Source organism: Olea europaea, chromosome 12, assembly GCF_002742605.1.
Source record: "Olea europaea var. sylvestris chromosome 12, O_europaea_v1, whole genome shotgun sequence".
NCBI lineage: Eukaryota > Viridiplantae > Streptophyta > Magnoliopsida > Lamiales > Oleaceae > Olea > Olea europaea.
This window is the reverse complement of record NC_036248.1, coordinates 20829924-20856549: the sequence shown is the minus strand read 5'-3', so window position 1 is coordinate 20856549 and position 26626 is coordinate 20829924. Positions and strand designations below refer to the sequence as shown.

General features: G+C 35.0%; 3 protein-coding genes across 3 annotated transcripts; 2 read left to right on the top strand and 1 right to left on the bottom strand.

Moving 5' to 3' along the window:
- The first annotated feature begins 1254 nt into the window (after positions 1-1254).
- LOC111406048 (WEB family protein At2g40480-like) lies at positions 1255-4115 on the top strand. Its single transcript, XM_023035231.1, has 2 exons — positions 1255-1529; positions 2528-4115. Exons 1-2 carry the CDS (start codon positions 1356-1358, stop codon positions 3923-3925), a joined length of 1572 nt encoding a protein of 523 aa, XP_022890999.1. The 5' UTR covers positions 1255-1355; the 3' UTR covers positions 3926-4115.
- Positions 4116-15691: 11576 nt separating this feature from the next.
- Positions 15692-18984, top strand: LOC111407016. Its single transcript, XM_023036355.1, has 7 exons — positions 15692-15869; positions 16004-16162; positions 17023-17110; positions 17213-17299; positions 17990-18037; positions 18112-18206; positions 18525-18984. Exons 1-7 carry the CDS (start codon positions 15793-15795, stop codon positions 18568-18570), a joined length of 600 nt encoding a protein of 199 aa, XP_022892123.1. The 5' UTR covers positions 15692-15792; the 3' UTR covers positions 18571-18984.
- Positions 18985-25606: 6622 nt separating this feature from the next.
- LOC111406750 lies at positions 25607-26099 on the bottom strand. The gene is made up of 2 exons (XM_023036128.1): positions 25948-26099; positions 25607-25787 (listed from the first exon to the last, which is right to left on the bottom strand). The coding sequence occupies exons 1-2, from the start codon at positions 26097-26099 to the stop codon at positions 25607-25609; spliced, it is 333 nt and encodes a 110-aa protein (XP_022891896.1).
- Positions 26100-26626: the final 527 nt, after the last annotated feature.

The window sequence follows — 26626 nt, the reverse complement described above, 5'->3', positions numbered from 1 at the left end:
AAAAAAAAAAAAAAAAAAAAAAAAAAAAAAAAAAATTGTATTTACTATTAATTTGTTTTGGCATTTGATTGATGGTTTGTGTTCTAAATTTTAGCAAGAATTTCCTACTGTTGCTTTGTAGCTATCAGTGTACTTACAAAACAAGACAAGCGATGAGATTGCCTAACTGAGGCCTATAGGATACACACAGTAATTATAGGTTCGATTCTGTACTATAATTAAATTTTTTAACATTTATAACAACATTATATAAATACAACTAATAACACATTCAATGGTTTTGAAATGTCGGAGACTCGTAGACTACCTTGTTCAAATGATCGCTACGGTCAAAATTTCGGTTGGCGGAGGTCATAGTTTCGATCGGAGGTCACAGCGTCAATCGACGATTGTATAGATTTTGAAATGTCAGCGAGGCTGTGAGAATCGAGATAGCGTTATGCACTTTAATGTAGGTATTTGGAGTTATTTAGTAGGTTCTTATTCGGTTCTTGGTCTATAACCGAGAACCGAACCGAACCATACACATCGGTTCTCAATTCAGATACCCGTTCGGGTATTTAATTTGACAAGAACCGTCGGGTTCGAATTCGAGTTCGGTTCGAGAGATTTACTCAGTCCTAATTGACTCTGGAATCTAATATGTTGATCCAATTATTAATGTTGAAATTAATTATGCATTTAGTTATAATGCAATTCTTATATGAGTGAATTCGAGAAAAAATTGTATTTTAATAGCTCCTTCTTGTGAATAAATTTTTAAAATTGTTTAAGTAAAGTCAATTATTTATTTTTGAACCAAGCATGTAAAGATGCTTACAAAATCCATTCAAAGCAAAATACACAAGTACTCAAAAATCTTCTCGTAACCTCAAAATATTGAGGTACTCTAAATATTCAAAAGAAAATCTCTTTATTTATTGATGGACAAAGTTGGTCTTAATTCATTTTTAGTAACAAATCGATCGATAATTGATTTTCTACCAATGTCCTGCACCAAGCCTTTTACAAGCCGGTCTATCCAGAGCCTCGATCATCCGACTTTATTTACACTAGGCATGTTACAAGCTGGTATATCCCGAGCGTCGATTATTCGACCCTATTTACACTAGCTCACACAGTAGTTGCACTAACTCACACACACCAGTTAAACCGTGTGTTGAGAAAGTAAAAGAATTTACCTTTCCTTTTACTTGGTCCCCGTCCGACATAAATAACCATCATGATTCATTACTGTGTCACCTTATTCCTTTATTAATTTTTCAATATTCATCCTCCCAATGGTGCTTGCCTATATATTTTGCAGTTAGTAATCTACATTCCTCACGCACAAAAACCTTACAGCTTTCCCAGTTATGGCCGAAACCGAAACCACAAAATCAGCCATTACAGAAACCAAAAAAATGGTCAACCCGAGAGTGGAAATCGACACGTCGCCGCCGTTCGAGTCAGTTAAGGAGGCGGTAGACCGGTTTGGCGGCAGCGGTCCTTGGATTCCCCGTCAGTTTCTTCATTTAGCTGCTGATCACGTGAGTTCTTGCTGCCCCCAATATTTCCATTATTTTCACTTCACTTTACTTTGGATGCAAACGTATTGCAAGTTTTCTGTGACTCTGTTTTTAGTTGGGCATTATCATTTCTAATAAAACCAAAAAAAAAAAAAAAAATTGTATTTACTGTTAATTTGTTTTGCCATTTGATTGATGGTTTGTGTTCTAAATTTTAGCAAGAATTTCCTACTGTTGCTTTGTAGCTATCAGCGTACTTACAAAACAAGACAAGCGATGAGATTGCCTAACTGAGGCCTATAGGATACACACAGTAATTATATATGGTGGTGGGCTCAAATATATTCAATTTCTAGTTTCTTACATTTGGCATAGTCACGCAACAGTTTAATCATGGCAGTCGGGCAGCCATTGATCAAAGGTGTGTGTTGAATTACTTAATCTAAAAACTTAAGATGTGGGCTCTGGTATTACAGTAGTAAACATAGGATTCTGCCATTCTTGGATTTTTTTTTCAACTTTAAAATTTTCATTTATTAAATGGAAGTTTTGCTTTATTTATAGATTCTAAAGTACCCTATGAAGGGAAAGGTATCTTATTGACTCGATTCTTGTAGCATCTTCAGTTGCGTCTATAGCCATAGCTAGCAGTTCCTCAGCAGTCACCGATTCCTTAAGTTTGTTCTTTTTCAGCCATTTTCCTCTTTCGTATCTTTTAATTTTATTCTCTTTCTCGCCATTTTACTTTTTCATTGTTTCGTTGGGTCGGCTTGAGGGGGGAGTGGAAATGCCTCACCTCCTCTAAAAAGTATCAGAAAGTCTTATTATTATTCCAGATAAAACAAGAGGGTTTCTCCATTCTAATTTGTCCTGCCACTAGCAATTTTTGTTACAATGCACGAAACTACAAAGTGTAAGATCCATCAACTTGTGGTAATGCTCCACAATTCAGACGTTTGATGATTTGCAATTGGTCTATATCATTCGTTTTGAAATTGCTTGATATTCATCGACTGCAGCCTTATAATGAAGTCTTTAATGTGGAGAAAATGGAGGGTCATGCAGTCCAATTGGAAAGGGATTTAATCATGAAAGAGCAGGAAACACTTAGCGTTTTAAAAGAACTGGAAGCGGCTAAAAGATATGTTGAATACTTAAAAGTGAACCTGATGCAAGAAGTGCCTTCATTCTGTGCAACTCCTGACATAAATTTGGAAAGGGAAATCACTGTTTCAAATGAGGAATCAGCTGAACGGTTGAGCTTGTGCCCGGTTCCATCCCCTGGTTTGATTTTCACTGAGTTGAATCAAGCTAAATCAAGCCTTAGTAAGACTTCTGTAGATCTTAATGTAATTCGAGCCTCTGTTGAGTCTCTGAACAAAAAATTGAGAAAAGAAGGAATTTTGCTTGAAATGAGAACAAAGCCACAAGTACCAAATTCTGAAGGAGCCTTGTCTAATATAGTTGAGAAGGTAGAAACTAAAGGGGGCTTGCAGAGTTCTACGAATATCTCCAAGGAACTAAATTTAGTGAATTTTGAGGATGAGCAGTTTAAGAAGATGACAGAAGCTTCAAGATACGAGGTCATGAAGGCAATGGCGGAGATTGAACGGACAAAGAACAGTATTAAAATGGCCGAAATGAGGTTGAATGCAGCAAAAAAGATGGAAGAAGCAGCTAAAGCAGTGGAAGCTATTTCTCTGGCTGAAAAAACCTCTCTGTTGAATGGTGAGAATTCATCAGACGTTTTACTGCATAAGCCTAATGAAATAACTCTGTCATTTGAAGAGTACCAATCTCTTACTCGAAAAGCACAACAAGGTGAAGAGCTGTGGAAAACAAAATTTATAGATACCAGTGCCATGCATCAAACCAATGAAGAACGTCATGCGGAAGCAGTTATGCTGGAGAACTTTGAGGAAATAACCAAAGAAAACAAACAAACCAAAGATGATTTTCGCAGCAAAGAAGAAACTCGTAGAATAGAAGTCCACGGGGATAGGTTTTCTCAAACGCGATTGGAGAATGATGGAGAGCAGAATCACTCGGCTAAATTCAAATTTAAAAATTCTCGCTCCTCTCTTGGCCGCAGTAATCCACCTGATCTCAATACAAATGATTCGGTTCCTGGTTTTAGATCTACAACTTCAATAGGAGACATAATGAGTAGGAAATTGATTCTACAAGATGATTTCATGGTGGGAAATCATGTGGAGAACCGAACTGAAAGGCAACATATTTCGTTGAGCCAAATGCTGCGCAAACAGAGTCGACTTATTTTGCATCCTACAAAACCAGCAGCAGATGGGGGTAATGTTGAGAAGCAATTCTTTATGCAGAAGAAGAAATTTGGATTTATTCAAGTTCCACTGCCAAAACAGGGCAAGAAGAAATCACAGCCTATGAATATGAGGTGATAATAAGAGTTAATTTGAAGTTGAAACTAAAATTTCCTGTTGCATTTTCTATCATTGGTTGTGTTTTAGATTTGCTTATGATTTCATACAGTTGTATGGCATGATGATTGTTTGTATAATACTGTTTAATGGCCTGTCGCCACTTCATTTCTTTCTAGATAATGGAAAACTAAAGTTTGTTTCGGATAAATTTAGGTCGGCTATGTGAATCTTCTTACCACTCCATTTTCTTGGGTCATTTATTAAAAATCAATAAACAAAATATAGAGAAAAGAAAATAGGTTAGGTTTTCTCGATTAATTGCATAATGAAAATACAAGAAAAATAAGTTTACATAGTCATGCTACCAGATAAAAATTAATATATTTCATCTCTCCTCAAACTCGTGACGCTGTTGCAAGAAGCATCATGAGTTTTCCAAATAAATTAGGAAATCGCATGGTGAAATGTGACTGTAAATAAGTCAACAATCTGTATGGGGGAAGGAGCAAAAGTTAATGTGAGAGTTCAAAGCTGATTATAATGCCGAGTGACATGATAATCAATTTCATTATGTTTGGTCCTCTCATGAAATATTGAATTACGCAAAATCTGAATAACACTCTTATTGTTATAAATACAATGGAGTAGGTCGACAAAGAGATACACCCATATCTACAAGCAACAAATGTAACCAAACTATCACACATGTTGTAGGAGTCATTGCATGATACTCTTATTTTGTGGAAAATTTAGAAAAGCCAGTGGTAGACTTATGATATGTAAGATCACAAGTCCAATCAACATCAAAATATGCTAGTAACTTTAGAGATAAAGTAAAAGACTCTGAAATTGAGTACGCGAAAATATCCCAAAATGCAATGAACAACAACCTAATGAATTATAGCAGGTGAGGTAACAAACTGATTAACTATATGAACATATGCAATACATAGATGAGAGATAGTGAGATGAACAAGATACTAACAACAGTACGATATAAATTAGGATTCGAAAATGGAGAACTATCAAAAGGAGAATATCGAGTATTAAGCTCAAGAGGTGCATCAGTAGTCTTATTATCAGTCAGACGAGTACTCTCAAATATATTAGCTATATACTTAGAAAGAAGATAACCTCTTGGAGAGGATGCAACTTCAATATCTAAAAAGTGACGAAATGAACTTAAATCTTTCGTTGTTAAACAACGAGCTAACTCTGTCTTTAGTGCTACAATCCCATCAACATCATTACAAGTAATAGTTATGTTGTCAACATATAAAGAGAACAAAACATGACCGATGGTACATCTGTGAAATAAAAATGAATCGTGGTGGCTAAGAAGGAGATCAAGTGATGTATTCATGGTAGAAAACTTCTCAAATCAAGCATGAGGTGCCTGTTTGAGATAGTAGAGGGCTTCAACTTCACCAGATTTATGAGAAAAACTAGGATAGAGAATCATTTAGATTTCTTCCTGTATATCGCCATTCTAGAAGGCATTTTTTACATCATCTGAAATGTGTTCCATTGACGAACAGAGGAAACTACAGAAAATGTCCGAATCATAGTCATTTTTGCAGCAAGTATAGAAGTATCATCATAATCCATAACATACTTGAAAGTATCCTTTACCAACTAATTGGGCTATATATATTTCGACATATTTGTCTAATTTTATTTTTATTTTTTTTATAAACCCAGCAAGAATCAATTGCTGATTTTCCTGGCGATAGAGATACTAAGTCCCAAGTGTGTGTCTGATGCAAAATAATAAGTTTCTTAGCCAAAGCTTTCTGTCAAAGTGGGTCACAAATTGTCTCTTTATGGTACAAGACTTAGAAAAGATGATAAATAGAAGCTAAAAGGGAAAAGAAAGAGCTAGAATAACAAGAGTAATCAAAATCTAATAATTTATAGGACTTACGAGTACGCCTAAGGTAACGAGGAGGAGGAGGATCAACAATCTCGAGAAGTCATTGGCAACCATAAGAGGAAAGGGAAGAGCTAGTGTACTGAGAACTAAAGTACCAGTATCTGTAGAACTATCAATGGGAACCTCGTAAGGATCATGATCTAAAGTAAAGGAGATGAGTTGGAACAAGGGGTAGGATAATATCAGTATCAAGAGGGAATGGAGAATGTGAATAAAATCAGATTTAGTCATATTATGAAACTAGTAGGAATAGAAAGTAAAGATATATGTTCAAGAAACACAATATGACGAGAGAAATACAGTTTTTGACTAATTAAAACAAAAATATCACGTTTGTCCTACACCATAACCCAAAAGACAAAATAGCAGATCTAGTGGATAATATACCATGCTCGACAAGAGGTTGAATTACAAAATAGGTAGAACCAAATACACCCAAGGAAGAATAATCAGGAACGTATCTATAAAAAACCTCAAAAGGAGACAAACTTGAATTTTGTGATATTAAAATCCTATTAATCAAATGAGCAGCAGTAAAAATTGCTTCTTCCTAGAATTCACTAGGAATATAACCAAAGAGACGAAACAGGAGTCTCAACAAGATATCTATGGTTTCTTGCGACAACACCATTCTATTCGAAAATGTTTGTACAAGCAATTTAGTGAATAAATCCATCACAAAGTAAGCAAATCAGAAAAATTGTTAGTAGTATACTCTCTACTTAGTTAACATAGAAAAACATTTTATGATAATCGATTGTTAAGTTTTCACAAGTGCTCGAAATGCACTAAAAATACTTGTGAAGTTAGAACAACGTTTAATAAGAAAACCCAATAGCATAAAATGTAATAATCAATAAAGGAAATAAAATATCATGAACCCCGGTTAATGGTCATGTGAAAGGGCCCCCATACATTAAAATGAACAAGATCAAATGTTCCAAACACTCCTGTAGAAAATAAGAACTACGAATGAGGTGATAAAATTTGATGAAGGCAATAATGCCATAAATAAAAAATACAGATAGAACGACCCAAACTAAAAGATGACAAGTCAACACTAGAATGTGTAATTTCTATTACTTTAAGTCGATACAAAACATAGAGTACCTTTGCCTATAATCAGTCCCAGTCGGCTTCTGGAATTACGATCTTGCGCATAACAAGTGGAAGAAGAAGAAAAAGATTAAGTATCCATATTTACATAATTGACTATCAGGACCAAGATTTAAAGTGAGACTAGAAATACTGTAGACGTTATGGAGAGACAAACAATGTGTATTAAGGGAACCAACATCCGCCATATGAGTACTATCAATAATTATAATTGACACAAAAGACTTGTGAGATAATGAAACAAAAGACGACAGTTTAGGTGACATATAATGGGAAGCACCATAATCCGAGACCCACAAAAAGGATTTATACCTAAGAACTAGAGTAGGACAAACCTATATGAGAGGAAGACGTTGCATGTGGTTGTTTTGCATTTGATTATGTTGCAAGAAACTTCTGAATTTTCTCAAACATAAATGGATTTATTGATAGTGCAGCCATTGTGATGCAGGACGAATTAAAAAATAGAAAGAAGGAGCAAGAAAGAGGGGAGAAACCGGAGAAGAATCAGAAATTCATGGGAGAGAGGGAGAGGGGGAGGGAGAGGAAGGAGAAGCCATAGGCAACAAACCACCAAAATATTCTTCAATTCATCAAAACTAATGAAATTACATCGTAATTAAGTTTAAATAGTAAAGACTAAAACTCTAAGTAGAATGGACTTGGGCCAACACAAGCCCAATTACATAAATAAAATCTAAAACATAAATAAAGTCCAAATAAATAAAAAGTAGATGTCCTCGTCAACTCTCCCGGAGTGGGAGAAAAATTCGACCCTGTCGAGTTGATAGATAGTATAGGCTGCAGTCAATCTGATACTCCAAATGCGTCAAGTCAAGCCACGAGGGATGATTTTTTTGGACGAACTAAGTAACGAAATTTCATGATTGATAGTACTGAAACTGTAGCTTATTCCCAAGAATATGATTTGACCAAGGAGGACGATTTTTCCTTCTAACCAAGTACTGATATTGGACTCCAAATAACCAATACTCATGCACCTCATCTTCAAAATTTTCACATGATTATATATAATGAGGAGCATAAGAAGCACGTCGATCTACCCAACAAACAAGGAAATACTGAATCTTGCCATCATTGGTCAATACAACACGTTCATCTAAAATAACATCAATTTTATTTTTGTGTGCTTTGATAGATGGTATTGAAGTAGAAATATCAATATAGTCAAGTTGGGGTCCACAAAGCTAAGTAGAAATAGATCATCAAAGGAAGTAAAATTGTGTTTGTAAGTAATGAAGTCCTCAATATTTAAAGTAGAGTGGTAGCCAAAATGTGACAAAAGGGCAATGACATGTGCATTTGAACCAACATGCTTTAACATTTTTAAAAGACCAGCACTACAAGCTTGCAATATAACATAATCCCCAATATTAAATTCAAAATATCGTTTATGTGAATCAGCTTGAAGTTTATATAATGCATTACTTGTGTCATGTTGTTTATTGATCTCAATATGCAAGTCATGAAGATGACGTACAAATGCTTCAGCCGACAACGACACACTAGCATGCGGGGATATGGGAATAAGATCTAACGGCCACCTAGACTTATAACTATGAACAACTTCAAATGGATTTAGACCTAGAGACTGATTCATAGAATTGTTATATGCAATGTGAACAGTTGGGGGGATCGAGTCTCAATTCCCAAAATTTTTCTGGACTAGAGACTTGAATAAATTACTAGGACTTTGGTTAACGACTTCATTTTGACTATCAGTTTGATGTTGGTCTGCAGTGGAGAATTTTGATTTAGTGTTAACCATAGGCGACTGGGTTCTCCAAAAGTGACTAGTGAAATCATGGGATTTAGTATCTAGAGTCTCAGGAAGAGTCTGAGTGCCACCTAAGGAGATGTCCTTACTATCATCTTCAAAATCTTCAAGTTTAGGTTTGTACACTAGATCTTCTAACGACTCTTCTATTACATTCTTTCGTTCTTCTATGACTAAGGCTCGATTAGGACATTTGGAAGAGATGTGGCCTAAGTCCCTACAGCTTATGCATAGCAAGTGAGAAGAAGTCTTTGGAGATTCAAAAATTTTACCTTTATTTTCCAAGATGGGAGGAACATTAGACGGGGAAAGTTTTAGAGGGGACTTAACGGGAGGAAGTGGAGCCAATGAAACAGAAAATGATTGTCAATATGCCTTCTATATGGAGAAGAGGGCATTGGACTATCACGACCTTTACACTTATTTTCCCAAATGGGAGGAACACTAGATGGGAAAGGTTCTATGGCAGACTCATGTTGAGGTGGCGCTGATGAGATGGGTGAACGATGGTGACTCCGCTTTTCATATGGAGTACTAATAAGTAACTCGTAGTCCCGAGCTAAAGAGTAAGCGTGATCAAGAGTAGTGACACCTCGAAAGAAAAGCTCACGCCTCAGTTCATCTCTTAGACCTTGTATAAACCTACTCAATGTCAGGGCCTCATTCTTAACGACGTGACATTTCACTCGAAATTCCTCAAATTGAGTAATGTACTCAGTTACTAGCCAATTTCCTTGTTAAGGGTGTTCCATTGGGTAAAAATTCCATGATCTGAGCAACCATCGAAAGTAGGAATATCTAAGTCAATGTTTCTAACGAAACGCTCCTTACGATGAGGAAGAGAATGAGTACCATGATGACCATGGCCTTGTTCTCGCTCACGAACTTGATCCCTATTCCTACGATCGCGTTGAAAATATTCTTGATCACTTTGTCCACGATGATATTGTCTATTTTGAGACGCTTCAGAATTAGTGTCAGTCAAACGAGGGGTTCGCTTAAAATTGCTCAACTTAGCAGCTAGGTTCTTTCTCTCCTCACGAGTAGCAGTTATATCTGATTGGACAGTCGATAGGCTAGTGGCAAGTTGCACTAATTGTCTAGTGAGTGCATCAAATTGGGATGGATCGATGGTCAATGTATTGGAAATAGAGACGACAAGACGATCACTACGCAACTACATGCAATGTAATACCAGCTAAATGACGTGCTATGATGAGATCAGTGAAAAATACGTGCAAGCAATGGAAAATAACTTGTACCTTTTTTTATTTAATTTTAAATATTGGGATTAATTAAATCCAAAACAAGCTAATACTACTGGTACATGTAAAATGGCAAAGCAAGGGTCAACACACTAGTCAAATTCTCCAATCAATTTAAGTGGGGAACAATGGAAGTCAATTCGGTCACTGGTGTCAATTCAATTAATGGTTTCAATCAAGTGGGGTTTAAGGCTAAAATTATCATGATAACAGCAGCATGAGATTTTAATTGATGCAATTTTAAAAATGAAGCAGTAGTATAAATCAATACTAAATAGAGATCAAGGACTCTCTGTTGTTTAGTTTTGATTATTTGTATGCCGATTGATCTGAATTGCTGACTTATGAGCCCCAACTATGCTTCTGTTATTCCCTTCGTGTCCAATGGTTTTAGCCCCTGTTGACTGTAACTTGTGCTGGTTCTGGTGTGGACGTGAAACTGAGTGTGGTGACTGTGGCTTTTAGATTGTTGAGATGGACGAGGAATATATAAGTGTGGTAACGGTGGTGGAAGTGTATGATCTTGGGTCGGTGGTGGTGGCCTATGGCGATGAAGCAGTAGTGCACTGGATGTCTGGGTACAATAGATAATAAAGTGGTGGCGTGATGGTGATTAGAGGCGGCGGCAAGAGAGTGGTTGTGAGAGAGGAATCGGGTGAAACTGTGGGGTATTTGATGTTTATGGATTGGGTATAATCGGGCTTGGTCGGATATTTGGGACTGGGCCAGATGGGAAGGGATTTGGATCCTGTTATAGAGATGGACCAGCTGAGGTTAGTGTTTGGGGAGTGGGCCTGGGTCGTAGAGAGTAGGCTGGGTTAGTTAGGCTAAATGGAATTGGGCCGTGTGTAAGTAGAATTGAATGTTAGGGTTAGAATTTGTGAAACAACACTACAATTATATAGAAGAAATAGTAGCAAACGAGATTTTTTTTTCTTTTTTGGAGGGGAACTGAAATTGTAGAAAAAATCTAAACTGAAATTTCCGCCTGTGAACAGTAACGTGAACAATTTTTTTTTTTTTTTTTAATTTTTGGGCAACTACGATAGAAAATTGAAGGGAAAAAAAATTGAAATTGGGCGTGAACAGTAACCCGAACAGTAACTGTTTTTTTTCTCTCCAGCAACGAATGACAACTAGAAAAATGGAATATGCTGTTTGTGCACTTAAAATCTTTTCACTTGTGTTGTTCCAACAAATTTTGGGAAGAAAGCGAGAAAGAATTTTGTATTGTAGATTAAGTTTACCCAACCTGGCTCTGATACCAAATTTGATGCAGGACGAATTAAAAAATAGAAAGAAGGAGCAAGAAAGATGGGAGAACCGAAGAGAATGGAGGGAGAAATTGGAGAAGAATCAGAAATTCACGAGGGAGAGGGGAAGGGAGAGGAAGGAGAAGCCATAAGCAACAAACCACCAAAATATTCTTCAATTCATCAAAACTAATGAAATTACATCGCAATTAGGTTTAAATAGTAAAAACTAAAACCTTAAGTAGAATGGACTTGGGCCAACACAAGCCCAATTACATAAATAAAATCTAAAACATAAATAAAGTCCAAATAAATAAAAAGTAGATGTCCTCATCACATTGCAGTATTAGGTTGAGGTGTTTGGTTTCTAAACTTCCATGGTGGAGGGACTTATATTGTTGCCGGCGTAATCGTTGCTGTTGTTATTTTTGGGGTTGATGTTGTCGTTGTTGTTAAGGATACTGCTGTTTAGCTCTATTCAACAATTAAGGACATTATCCATTTCAACGACACTTCTGCTTACAAACTGTCATTCATTGTGAGCAACCTTCGAAGGCAACCTACTTTGATTATTGGAAAACAATTTCTGAGTTGTTGCAATGATAGATGGACTAGATGGTGGAGCGATCTCTGTCTGTGAGATTTGAAGTGCATCTCTCCAGCCAACAAAATCCGCAGAAGAAAGATAATGTGAAACAAGATTGTCCTACGAAGTCCCACAAAATCATCATGTAGGACCGTCAAAAATTGTAGCAATCGATGTTCTTCCCCTCGAGTGATATATGGAGTAAATGCGTGTAAATCTAAAAAGTTTGTGAGTACCAATTGATCGCATACATCTATCATAGTATAAAAAAATTTCTGACCACTCGTACTCTTTTGTTGAAAGGCGCAAATATCAATCTCTAACGGGTATTGTTTAGCAAAGTTAGACTGTGTGTACAGTCTAACCAGATGCTCGCAATCTGCCTTAAAAATATAATACTTAGCCAATTGCGCGCAGGTCAACTGCAAAAGAGTGATGCTTCAGCCCGGGTTCCGTTCCAGCCGCCCCTTTAACATCGGAGGCCGAGGTGCTGCCACCTCGGCCCCTGAACTGAATCCCGGGATTTTATCCCGGGATCTCCAGCTTTTTTCACTGCAAAATATACTAACCTAACTAATAATCTTCGAATTTATAAGATTCCACAATACCTAACAATTTTATAGAACCAGTAACCTTGTCATCTATAGGTCTTAACACAGGTGCCAGAAACATAGCCTCACAGCTTTTACCCTTTATAAAATTCTTCATCACATAACTCCAGTGGGAATAATTTTTTTCACTTAATTGCACACTAATAAACTGAAGAGAATTACTCCGAATTCCAGCCATTGTGAAATAAACGAACAACTACTACTTAGAAAACTATAAAATATTGAGATGTCAAATCAAACTTGAATTGAACGATAACAAGCGGAAGCCAGAAAACTATACGATCATCAAAAAAATTCATGAGAACGAGAACTAGAATTGAATGCGAGAGCTCTGGATGTAATATAATGTTCTTCGATAAGATCAACAAAATTCATGAGATGAATATAGAAAAGAAAAGAGTTTAGGTTTCTTGCTTAATAGCATAATAAAAATACAAGAAAAACAAGATTTATATAGTCTTGCTAATCGATAGATAAGTAAAAAGACTAACTATCCTCGAGATAAACAACTAATTTTTTCACAATATCTCCACTAGTAAAAGATTCGAAGGAACTCGAACTTTCCAACCCTTGTATTTGTTCAATTTGTATTTGATAACTATGCTTTAAATTAAGAAAATGTTTCACTATTAGTCCGCAGCCTATTGATTAGCAATTAGTTCTCAACTTTAAAATAAGAAAGTTTGCTTTCAACTTTTTGTAACAGTTCGATAATTCAGTTTGTATTATGTGTATAATAGTTTTTGCTAGTTGGACCTTATTTGAATTGCAATGAAGGTCCTCAACCTTTGTTCATTGTCATATTTTTTATTTTAACTTTCATTTTATCGCGTTCTTATTATCAACCTTTTTTTCTGATCATGGTTTTAGTCTAAAAAATCAATCAAGAGGCATAAAATAATTTATTTGTTCATCATATTTTTAAATAAATAAAATACGTAAGGCAAATATAAAAGTTCGCATATGTCCCTTGTTTTAAAGCACTTTAAGATGGAAACCATCGTTACAACAAGATGTATTGATTAATGAAGTTAAATCTAAAAATGTGACAAAACACAAAGTTGATGACGTAAAAGTAACAATAAATAAATATTGAAACTTTTACTGTAAATAAAATGTGGTGGAACAAACAAATTTGTTTTTTACAAATTTGTTTTCCATAAAAAACACTAGGATAATTATATTAACACAATAGTTTTTGTTAACTACGCCATAGTTTAATTGCATCAAAAGTCTACAACTTTTGTTCATTTTTGCATTTATATTCCAAACTTTCTTACATCACATCATTAATCTTAACATCAAGTTAAATAGCACATCTTGCTTCTAATGATGATTTTCTGTATCAGCGTGCTTTAAAATAAGTAACAAATATTTTGTTGAACCTTTGTATTTATTTTTTATTTAAAAATATGAGGGGCAAATAAGTCTTTTTACACCCTTTAGCATACTTATTAGACATAAAAATCATCATTGTGAACAAAGTGTTCTGATTTATAAAAAGTTGAGGGTAACAATGCAATGAAAAAACATTAACGTTATAAGTACATAAGCAAATTAAAATGCGGTGCATTTATTAAAAGAATAATACTATATAGCATTGGCGGTGCTAGGGCATCAATTTATATGACATTGTATGATTTAGTTCAATTAAAAGTGAATTTATGTGATTCATTTAATTGTATCTTACATTTAATGATATTGAGCTATTGTTTGGGCTCCATTTTAAAGAGGTTTCGAAAAAAAAAATTTGAAATAATAATTCCTTAGAGAATATATAGTTAAAAAGCAAGAAAAAATTTAAATTTACGTGTAATATTATTTTATTGAAAATGTTGAAAAAATACGTTTTTGGTTTAATTGAGACCAAACAAGAGTTTGGTGCCTCTAAATAGATGTTATAACACCACCAATCGTACTAAATAACATTATTCTCATTAAAAAGTGCGACGTAAACATAATTACCCATAAAATTAAGAGTAATGCTATTAAGTACTTTCGGTATCATGCATTAATGTAGATGGCAATTGTATGAATTAAATAATAGATTCACTTAAATATAATATTTTATTATTCATTTAATTGAATATGTCAAGTATGACTACTTTCATCATTGATAGATATCATTTTTCTAAAATTAATTTTCTCTTCTTAAATTCCTATACTACCCCTCTTAGCCAATGTTGAATATTTTAATTGATCCGACTGTAAAGACTAATTTGAACATTTCCCATTACTAACCCATTCATTACCACAAAAACCTAATCACATCGAGACACGTGTTTTTCCAACAAATCAACTTTCAAGTAAAAGCGGGAAATCTTTTACCCTTTCCACCCTCCCGCCCAGCTCATTTTAGCCACAGAATTACTTCCCGCTGAAATGCACCCTTTTACAGTCTGTTTTGGAAGTTATTTTTTTGGCTCAAAAAATTAATTTTTTTTATCGTTATTTCACTATTTCAGTCGTCATATTTGATTTCTTCTTTCACAAGTGTACCTCACTTTTCTTCTAACGATCAAAAAATCAATTCTTAAAATCACTTCCAATCAGACTCTTAGGGCCTGTTTGGGAGCGATTTTATCAACAAAAAAATTGATTTTTTGACTGTTATTTCACTATTCCAACCGGCATATTTGACTTCTTCTCTTACAGGTGGACCTCAATTTTCTCCTAACAGTCAAAAAATCAATTATCAAAACCACTCCCCACCAGGCTCTTAATGTGTTGGCTACTTTGATATAATGAACTGTAGAATAGTATGTAGTAATGACATTAAGATTTTTTTATTTATTTATTGTACTATTCAATACATATGCTAAGCATGCATTTAAAGTATACCCACATTTGACAAATAAAAATGAATAATACTATGTAGTTCCTCTGAGGTTGAAACATCATTGGTTAAATGAAATTTGAAATTAAATGAATTATTTATTTCTTCCTATCAATTATGTAATTGGAAATGAACTTAAGAAAAATAACAAGAATGAGCCTAAATCCCTATTTGATTGGTATTAAAATCAAATTTTTAGTAAATTTTGATTAAAAAAATAATAATAAAAATTGATGATATATGAGTGAAAAATTCATAAATTATGTAATTAAAATTAATTAATAATTTTGACTTAAATTAAAATCTAATTTTCAATCCTCCCAAACGAGTATAAAATCATAATCTTGTTTTACCGTAGAAAAATTATCAAATTGACACATTTTTCTTTGAGACAGACAAACATGCCTTACCGGCTATAACCTATTTAACAATTAATTTCAGGTCGGAAGCTTACGTTAGCACATGCCAAACATACTCTTGGTAGAATATGGTTTCCCAGCCAAGAGCAAGAAAAAGGGTTCATTCAATTCCCCGCGGTCCAGATGGAAGCGCCTTTCAAAAATGGTTAAGATTTCAATTCAAGTCCTTCAACCTCTTTTTTCTATTCATTATTTCAACTTTATACTGCTTGCTTTTAAGATTTTAAACTAAATGTATATATACACATTTGCGTGTGTGTTTATGTATGTATTTTGCAGTGAAAAATGTGGGCTTTTGGTGGCCATTGCTTTGACAGACATGCACGAGTGTGAAATCAAGAAACTGTCCACAAAGAAATTGAAGAGCCAATTTGGGATTCGAAACAGTAATGGGCTGAAGATTCAGTACCAACCCAGATCAGCCTTTCGTTTATTCATGTAAATTCTCTTCTTGATTCTTTGTTATCATTGTAATTTTTTTTTTAAATGAGTTTATAGGGTTATAGGATTTGTGCTGTATATATTCTATAGATACATACATATGATTGTGTTTTTGCAGATGGTTTTCCGTTTGTGTAGGACCCCAAACTAAATTTCTTGTCCAGAAACCTGTCTTAAGGTTTATTACTAGCTATTTGCATAGTTGCATTTGACAATGATATTATGATTACTTAAAATGGAAAGTTGGGGATAATGTTGAAAAAAATTTTGTCTTGTGCAAATTTATATTCATGTGTACAACTTTTTAGATTAGTACAAATTGGTCCCTCACGTTCTAGAGCTGGTTGTCGTTGCAACCTGTTCCAACAATGCATTTGGTGGGCAGAGATACTAGAACTGCTTGACGTTGCATACTAGAACTCACTAGAACTCATTAAAGCCCTATTCACATCATTATGTTCGATAAAAGGAATAAGCAAAGGTTCAATAGAAAAACACTTCGGAGATGAATTTGTTGCCATGCAATAGGGTAAGAATTCTTTAATTGACGTAAGCTGAAAATCAGGAGGAAATATCGGAAAATTCTTGGCTTGGTTTTGTTGAGATGGACATATTCTTGTATTGAACCGCTTAACTTGAAAGACGGTGAGTGATCTTTGATGTGCCTCCTCAAGACGTATTTATTTTTCATCAAAGGCCTAACACAAGAAATTTTATAGTTGTTTGCAGTGTGACTCAAATCCTGGACCTTTTTGTGCTTTAATAACATTTTGATGTTGAACCTCCTTTAGATAGTGAATAAGTTTATATTTTTATATTTTGTCATCAATGCTGTGTTTGCCTTTTTGGGTTTGTAGCGAAAAATTGTTAAGCACCTCTAAAGATGGGAACGAGATTGAAGTGGATAGGAAAGGATTTGACATTTGGAAGAAAATGTCAAAAGAGGTATGGTTTTCGAAAAAATCTCATCCCATATTGGTTTTACTTATTTTGTTATGAACTTTATGGGACAATTAATTACGATTGACACATTTCTCGGTTACCCAGGAGAGGATACCATTTGTACTTCAGGCTGAAAAGATTAACTCAGCTTATGTGAAGCTTTTGCTCGAGGAGGAAAATGAGATCGAATGGGTAATTAATTTAGACTTCTTTCCGTGTTTTTAAGAAGTTTGGGTTCATAGACTGAGCCTGCTTCAGTGGATATAATATTTGATTTTGGAAACTCCAAATGATGCAGGCATAAATCATAGGATCAGACAAGCAATCTTAGTGTGAATATTGTAATTAATTTTTTCTATTTTTAATATTATTGAAATGTGATGTGCATTTTATATGCTTTTTGCTTTCCAAGGGGTTTGTCATTGATGATGATTCTTGTGAAACGAATTAAATAAATAAATTGTACCCTCTTTAACAGCTTAAGGCTTTTAGATTATCCGCTTCAACAAATTCAGAAAAGCAATAACTGTATTATATTAAGAAATGAGTTAAATTAATCCTAAGAGTTCTATCGGAAATTTGGAATTCAAGTTTAACACCTTGTGCATTCCTTTCTTATGCAACTCGTAACAGTGAATATGAAAAAAAATTTCTCAACTTCCAGTAACTTGGTTCTACTAGTTAATGGAAATTATTTAACATTCTTGATTTGTGGAATCTTATACTATTTTGTTAGTTGCTTCTCCAATGAATTCTTGGGTATAATCTTTTTGCTGCCTTAGCCCTTCCTGTTACTCTGTAGTTCTTGTTTCCCTTAAGAATTGACTAGTTCTTTCAAGTTTAAGGATTTGAAGATGGTCGTAATTAGATCATCGTTTTCAGGTGGATGATGAGGCAGATTCAGCTGAGATTGGCAGAAGACACGACAAGGTTCGATTTCCTCCCTGTTTCGAATTTGAGCTCTGGCTAACATTACTACTTAATTATGTTCGACTTGATCACAGAACTATGACAAGTCTGAGATGCATTACGATTCTGAAAGATCCAGTGGATTTCATTTCTTCTGGTCTAAATCATTGAGCTTCAAAAGAGAAGATTTGTATGTTTTGTTCTTCCTCCCTACCATTGCATTTTCATTTACGCATTCCTCATATTGTTCATAGAGCTTTTCTTTTTATGGTTGCCTGTGGAGGATATTGAGCCAAATGCTAGACAGCATGTTTGCCTAAGTTAAGAATTAAAATAAACCACTTTCATTTTTTTACTTCAAAGTGAGAAAAAAGTATCTTATCCAAAAAATGACTTATAAGCTTTGCCAAAGATTCTCAGTTATATTTTTATTATATGATTAAGAAAGTTTGGACTTGTCTCTTCCACGTACTACAACTAAAATTTGAAGCTGTTTTATGTGGAGCAGGTTACGAATATGCCCTTGGGCAACTGAGAAATCCCCTAGAACTTGAAGTTTGAAGGCTGAACATAACTCGCTGAGAGTTCCTTGGTTTTGTTCACGTTTGGATCGATGGGACCATTTTTCTTGCAATGGGTGAGTTTTTGGCATTGCATGCATGATGGGTTTTGGCTTAATGTAAGTAATCCTAGGATTTACTTTTGATCATATATTTGAAAGCTAATGTGTAAAGGATGGTCCACAAGAAAGGTGGCAGGATTCGAACCTATGGTCGGCCCGCCCCTGACGTGTTGGGTTGGGTGGTCGGGTTAGCAGTCCTTGGTCTATTAGATTGATGTAGTAAGGTCATTATTTTCATGCTTGACATGATGTATAAAACCCTCACTATTATTTGAACTGAAATGTAAGGCCGGAGGAGTGTAAACTACTTTATCGTGCTATCTGATTTGTATGTGAAAAGTATTTTGTACCATCCATTAAGATATGTTTATGCTTGGTTTTTCAATTTTATTCTCATATCGAGTATATTTGATATTGATTTTGATTATCTTATCCATGCTTCCTCGCTGCCTATATTCCTCCAGAATCCGGTCAAGACCTCAAATATGCGTGTGTTAATTTGATGAATCTTCTTATTGCTATCATGTGAGTATGTAAAATTATCTTTATAAACTATAAGCTTTCGCGCAGTTGTCACTTTGAACATTTCGATAAAATCAGGTTGACCCTTGAAATAGATGCACAACTCTTAAATTGATTTTAGTTCGATAATCCCACAAGAGAATGACTCAACAAATACATTACCCAACCATTTGTTAAGGGAATATAATCCCACATCGGTAAAATACCGAAATAATGACCAATATATAAAGAATTGGGACACTCCTCTTAACAAGGTTGACCTTATTAAGATGGACCCCAAGTCTTGACATGGTATCAGAGCCCATTAAGCTCCAACGAGCGATTCGATCCGATTAAGTCTCTAAAAATGAGTACACGGATTTCAAGATTGGTCTGCTCAAACGAGCCACCATCTTGCGGGGGCATGTTAAGGGAATATAATCCCACATCGGTAAAATACCGAAATAATGACCAATATATAAAGAATTGGGACACTCCTCTTAACAAGATTGACCTTATTAAGATGGACCCCGTCAAGACTTGGGATTGATAAGGTTGACTTTATATATTGGTCATTATTTCGATATTTTACCGATGTGGGATTATATTCCCTTAACACCATTTACATAGAGATTGACAACTAAATTGAATACAACTGATGTGTAGATTGAAATAACACCTTGATCATCATGACATGTTATGTCAACAAAATTATTAGGCGGTGTTTTGGACGTAATCCAAGTTCATCAAATCTTAATTGAGCCTTGCTACACTTACAGGGGTCTGTAAACCCCTATCAGGTACTCACGGTGCGGACCTCGGTGGTTTTTTATTTTTTTTTTCTTTTCACGTGGAACCGACCCCAAAAGTGAGGGATTGATAAGGATTATGTAGGAAATTGCTCTTTACAGAGAGCAATTCCTTTCTTAATTTAAACTACAAAGTCGAAATCAATTTTTGGTCAAGTACTCAAAGCTAAAGAAAATGTTAAATAGACAACTATCAAGACGGGATGATGAGAATTGATGTTGATTCTTCCAAAACTTAACCTATAAATGGTGCAATCTAAAGATTAAGGGCTCATTCGAGTGCCATTTTTTAAAAAAATGAGTTTGTAATAATGATTTTTGGAGGAGGAGAATGGATATGGTCCGAACGACGAAACAAGAATAGATAACTCGATTTCGTCCATTATCTTTATATCCCAAAATTTTATTACGGGGTGGGCTTATATAGCATAGAGGTCAAATTCTGAGAGGGATGTAAACGGGAATTCTAGATTCAGACAATTTTGATTTTGCAAAAAGTGGGCAAAAATGGCTTCCATTTATAATTATAGCAGCTCACTTTCATCAATCTCTGCTAAATTGACCTTCACTCCTCCCTCTAATCGCCACCCCAGATTATGTTGCTCTTTTGGAGGTAATTTGTATTACTCTGTTTTTCTTCATTATAGTAGATAATGATATGTATTTATTTATTTATTTTTTCATAGATTTTAATCCGATTTGAGTCGTTTATGGAAGAAAATTTGAGTCTTTGGTAAAACCAGAAAAGTTTGGACTTGGATCACATAATATTTGTTAAATGTCTTAATTTATGATTAAAATAAAGCGATTACTGAAAATTATGAAGGCATTCCTTCATTTGTACAAATTGATATTGATATTGTGATCGTTTCTCATGGCCTTCTTCTTTTGATGGAATAACTTGAAGAGTTTCAGTTTTCAGGCTTTAAATCAAAATCTACTCGTTAAACCATTGATTTAATATATTTCTCTCCTTTTCCCGTGGCGATTAATGTACTTAACAAGATTGCTCAAGTGACAATTTATATTTCGACTTAAATATTATTCAATAGTTTTTGGTTAACAAGCAAGCTCGGATTTGGTATATTCCTCATTCTACTTTCCAATGACAGTTGCTGAACCTAAAGCTACTGTGGATACTGAACCTCAGTTACTTAGAGCCTGTTTGAGAGTGATTTTTTCCTCCAAAAAATTGAGTTTTTGATCGTTATTTCACTATTCCAACCGTTATATTTGACTTCTTTTCTCATAGGTGAACCCCACTTTTATCTTAACAGTCAAAAATAAATTTTCAAAATCACTCCCAAACAGGCTCTTAATGTTGTTCGAGGAGAAGAGGTCGAGAGACAAGCAGGGAGATACATGAAGGCAGGTTTGGGCCATGGTTTTGAAGTTCATTTTCTAGTGTTGTTTAATTATGTTATATGTGATGTGGAAACCTTGTTAGAAGCATGGATTTTGAAAGAAAATTCAAAATTGCTATTTCTCGATTATAGCCTGATAATCAGTATCTTCGGTCTCAGATTGAATTTAAAAAATAAACATAAGCATCATGTTTTGTTCAGTGTGTTATGACCATTGGCATCATAACATTCAATATGTTGACACACTTTCTAGCCTTGCCAGGTGAATAATAAAGCAGCAGTGCTAGGTTTTGTTGGGGCTCCGTTCACTCTGGCAGCATATGTTGTTGAAGGAGGTTCGTCGAAGCATTTCTCGAAAATGAAGAGACTGGCATTTTCACAACCAAAGGTAACACATTATGTTGCTCATCTGCTAACTTTCTCTCCGTACTCATGAATAATTTTATTATGCTACTTAGGGAAGTGATTTGTTGCCATTTCTGGTTTAGTGAAATAAAAAGTTTTTTCTCGAGTGACCTCCTTGATTCAATATATGTACGTTAAATCCAAGAAATAAAAATAAGAGAGAAGCAAGCAAAAGAATATGAAAACTTCATTTCACTGTTAAATGAGGTAAAAGACACACTTCACACTGAAGGTATTCTCCATTCATGGCCGTTCAAGATCTAAGGTTTTGTAAGTTGTGAATTTCATGCAATAGAAATCCAGAATTAATGGACATAAGCAACGGCAATTATAAGATTTCTTTTAACGTACTGCATTGACTACGTTAGATTTTCTTCATTTTTTTTTCTTTTTTCTTTTTTTTCATTTTTTGCTTACCCTTTTCTTTTGAGATATTCTACTTTGTTGAGATTATTTGAATGAAAGAAACCTACCCGATCAATATGTTCACGAAATAATTCTTTCGATTTAAAACTACCGAAAGTGTATGGTTCGTAACAAGTAATAAAGTGGATTTTTAAAAGTCCGAATATCGTCCCTCAAAGATTGAGTAGTTAAATTCTATATAATCTAGCCTTAATCGAATCTAATTGAGTGATAATATGGTCTAAATGCAAAAAGCCCTAATTTCAATTAAAAACCCTAATTTCAACTAAAAACCCTAATTTCTATTAAAAACCCTAATTTCTTAATTAGAAACCCTAATTTCGAAATTTCTCTAATTAAACGATTCAAACACTCAAGTAAATGAAATTATGCAAATTCAAAAGCTAATTTATGAAAATGAATCAAAATAAAGTCACTAGGATCACGAATATCCAATTGAAGTTATGAAAACCCTAATTTCATAAAAATTAATGACCCGATGGAAATTTGCCAATTCAATGTTCCTAATTCTATCCAATATATTCTCTCGATATATATTAGACCTATTCTTGCAACACAATCATTGGCCACTAATTGCGAAAGAAAATCAATGCATATAAACCAATCAAATTATCCAAACGAGTCTTTATATTAAATTTATGAAATATGGAATCCAAATAACAACAACGGTTCATCGATCACCTAATGAATTGAAAACCTAACCTAGAATATTGATAATTACAGAAAAAACGAAATTAATAAATAGAAAGAATAGCACCCGTTTGAAAATTTCTTGAAATTTTGAATAAAGCCTTGAAAACCCGCTTGAATTCTTGTGGAATCGGCTTCAAGATCGTGTTTCTTGCCTCCAAAAGTTATATTTTTCTTCTCCCTTAACATTCTACCCTATTTCTGATGAATTTTGACTTTTATATCATGTCCTCACGGAGCCCCGAAAGAGTTTCAATTAAAAACGGAAGTTCAGAATTTTCTTCGAATTTTAAAGTCATGCGGCCGCATGGTGTTAAACCATGCGACTGCATGGTTCAAGTGATCTGCTTCAATAAAATCCCTGCATCCTCATGTGCGGCCGCATGGTTGTAACTTTACAACCTTGCTGTTTTGGTCCCTAAACTCTGTTTTCTCTTTTCTTGATCTCTTTTCTTTCTTTCCTTTGTTCCATTATCAAATATTGACTCCTAATTGATGTTTGGGTCAATCAATTCCTTGATCATTTGCTTGGCTCATCTTTTGATTAATTGCAATTTAGTCCTTCATCTTTCACTTTTCTTCAATTCAGTCTAATGTTATTTCTTTCTTCCTCCGATCGTCTTGTATCGTCCTCAACCTCATACTTGGCATATTTTCATTCTCGTTCTGCACTTTAGCTCAACTTTCCAATATTTTCACCTTTGGTCCCCGAACTATCGCTTTGTTTCGTTTTGATCCTTTTTCGGCTCTTTTCTTATGAATTCCATCTCTTCCATGGAAACACTTACATTGCATGAATTTAACAAGATTAAGTCACAATTCAACTACTTTGCCCATGTTTAAGTTATGTTTGTGAGCTAAATAAGTTCACTTATCAAAGCTCAAACTATTGAGTGACTGTCTATGATTACTTTGTTAATAGCCGCAATATTGATTTGCGCTATTTTGCTGATTTACCTTGTATCAATGTTGGCAAGCCAAAACGTCCAACTTACTTCCCTATTGAGGTAAAATCTTGTAATAAAATTCCAAAACACGAGTTATATCAAGAGTGCGAGAATTGAATCAACCTTTACTCATCAAATGCAATACTCAACGTGTGTGTGTGAACTCATGCCAACATATAAAACTTATGATTAGTTTATTCCTAACCCATAGTGTTCAAATTTATCCTTACGTTACTCGAGAGATACACAATCCCCAAATGTATTCTTTTCACACAATTTCTCCGGGGTGTATTCTAAGGTTAGGAGTTTAAACAATTCTAATCCTTACCCTCTCTTAATTTGGATAGATTTTACCATTATAAGTTCACATATCAACAAGTAGAGACTCTCCTTATTTTGATTGCTTCAACCTTTAGGAATAAACTAAGCTACTTGCCTCGCATCGAGGTTAGAGTTCTATCAACCAAATGTCCAACGAGGGCTTTTTTTCTTTTTTCTTTTTATTTTATTTTATTTTTTTTTGTGTCATCTTCTCATTTGCTTTCTATATAACCCATGTAACGAGTTTTAGGCGATAACTCCCAAACCAGTTGGTTTTAGGGCACCAGGTTTTAAACCCTTGCAGTCTTATTCACTCGAGTTATAAAGGCTCGATAAGATGACTTTTTTATCAATTTCTCCCTTTTCTTGCTTTCTATATGACCCTTGTAACGAGCTTTAGGCCGATGACTCCCAAACCAGTTGGCATTAGGGCATCAGGTTTTAAACCCTTACAGACTTACTTGCTCGAGTCATAAAGACTTTTTGAGAGAAGTGATAATTTTTCTCTTTTTACTTTATGCCCCTTCTTTGTTTTTCTAGACATTTGACTTCCAAAATCATCCTCACTTAAAGTTTTCACCTATTTCTCACCTTCCGGGTTTAAACAATCCACACATTATAATTTCATGCACGGAGCCCCCACTTATCTTCATGTTTCCCTACAATGGCTCAATCATCTCCAAACAATCTTTAAGTGGTATTACGGGTTAATGTTATAAAGGGTTATTCTAGGCTTCTCCTAATTTATTCTAAAATTTCAATCAATAACTTAACACGTGAAGCATGAGTGACGTGCAAAAGAATGTCAAGCAATGCATCAACAAGTATTAGCAAATTAAATCCTGCACTAAATACACAGTTTCTAGCTTATACATGTCCAATAATCATATCATAGCCGGCAAGGCTACCAAACCCACACAAGTATGCAAAAGTTCATCAAGACTCACTCATCAAGCATGCATCATGCAAAAAAATTGTCAAAATTAACGATGGATTGTGAACATGCAAAATAATTACATGCCGAATTGGGGAGGGGGATGGCGTGTTCGTGTGCTTGTGTGGGTGTGGGGGAAATGGGGAAGATTTGCAAGTGACGGGTTGAAAACCCATCACTTAGACACCATGCGGCCGCTTGGTGTAATTGGTCTCCCCCCCAAATTGGTTCAGTAAGGGTCCATGCGACCGCATGGACAAAGCCCAAATTTTTTTTTTAAAACATCTCGAAAAATAAAAAACGAACGACTTTGAACCACGAAATTCATTACTTCACACTCAAACACCCAAAACACTTTCTTTAACCCTGATTCATGCAACTATAAACGTGTAGTGCCTAGACTATCATGCGTGAATGATCGATGACCAAATAAAACATACGAAATATAAACAAATTCCTATACAAATGCAATAAAATAAATTGAAGGATACAGTGGGTTGCCTCCCACCCAGTGCTAGTTTATAGTCGATAGCTCGACTTTCCTGTATCTTCTTCACGTTGGGTTGTTGAGTTACACAGTGGACTTCTGCTTAGGGAAATTACAGCTCCAATAATGTTTTAGTCTTTGCCCATTGATGATGAAAGTGCCTTTGGTCTCGTGACTCACTTCAATAGCCCCATATTGCATCACCTTAGTTATGGTATAGGGATCCGACCACCTTGTTCTTAACTTTCCTGGGAAGAGTTTGAGTCTAGAATTGTACAATAACACTTTCTGGCCAACTTCAAACTCTCGCCTCTGAATGTTTAAATCATGTCATCTCTTGGTGCGCTCCTTGATCAACTTTGAGTTCTCGTAAGCTTCCATTCTCATCTCATCCAATTCATTAAGTTGCAGCAGTCGTTTTTCACTGGCAGCCTTGAGATCCATATTCAACTGTTTCATAGCCCAATATGCTCGGTGCTCCATCCATCTTCAACTGTTTCATAACCCAATATGCTCGGTGTTCCAACTCTAATGGTAGATGACGCGCTTTCCCAAACACCAGGTGGTATGGAGACATTTCTATTGGTGTCTTAAACGCTATTCAGGCGGTATGGAGACATTCCTATTGGTGTCTTAAATACTATTCTGTAAGCCCACAGTGCATCGTCCATCTTCTTAGACCAATCTTTTCAGGATGAGTTCACTGTAACTTCTAGTATTCTTTTTAATTGCCTGTTCGAAACTTCAACTTGCCCATTGGTTTGTGGATGATATGGAGTTGCTACTTTATGCTTCACCCCATATTTGTTCAACTGCTGCTCTAATTGACGATTTATGAAGTGTTTGCCCCATCACTTATTATCGCCCTCGGTGTACCATATCTTGTGAATATGTACTTCTTCAAGAACTCTATCACCACTTTTGCGTCGTTAGTAGGCAATGCAACAACTTCCACCCACTTAGAGACATAGTCAACGGCCACCAAGATATATTGATTTGAGTACGATGGGGAAAAAGGTCCCATGAAGTCTATTCCCCATATATCAAATATTTCAACCTCCAAGATGTAATTTAGTGGCATCTCATTTCTTCTTGAGATATTTC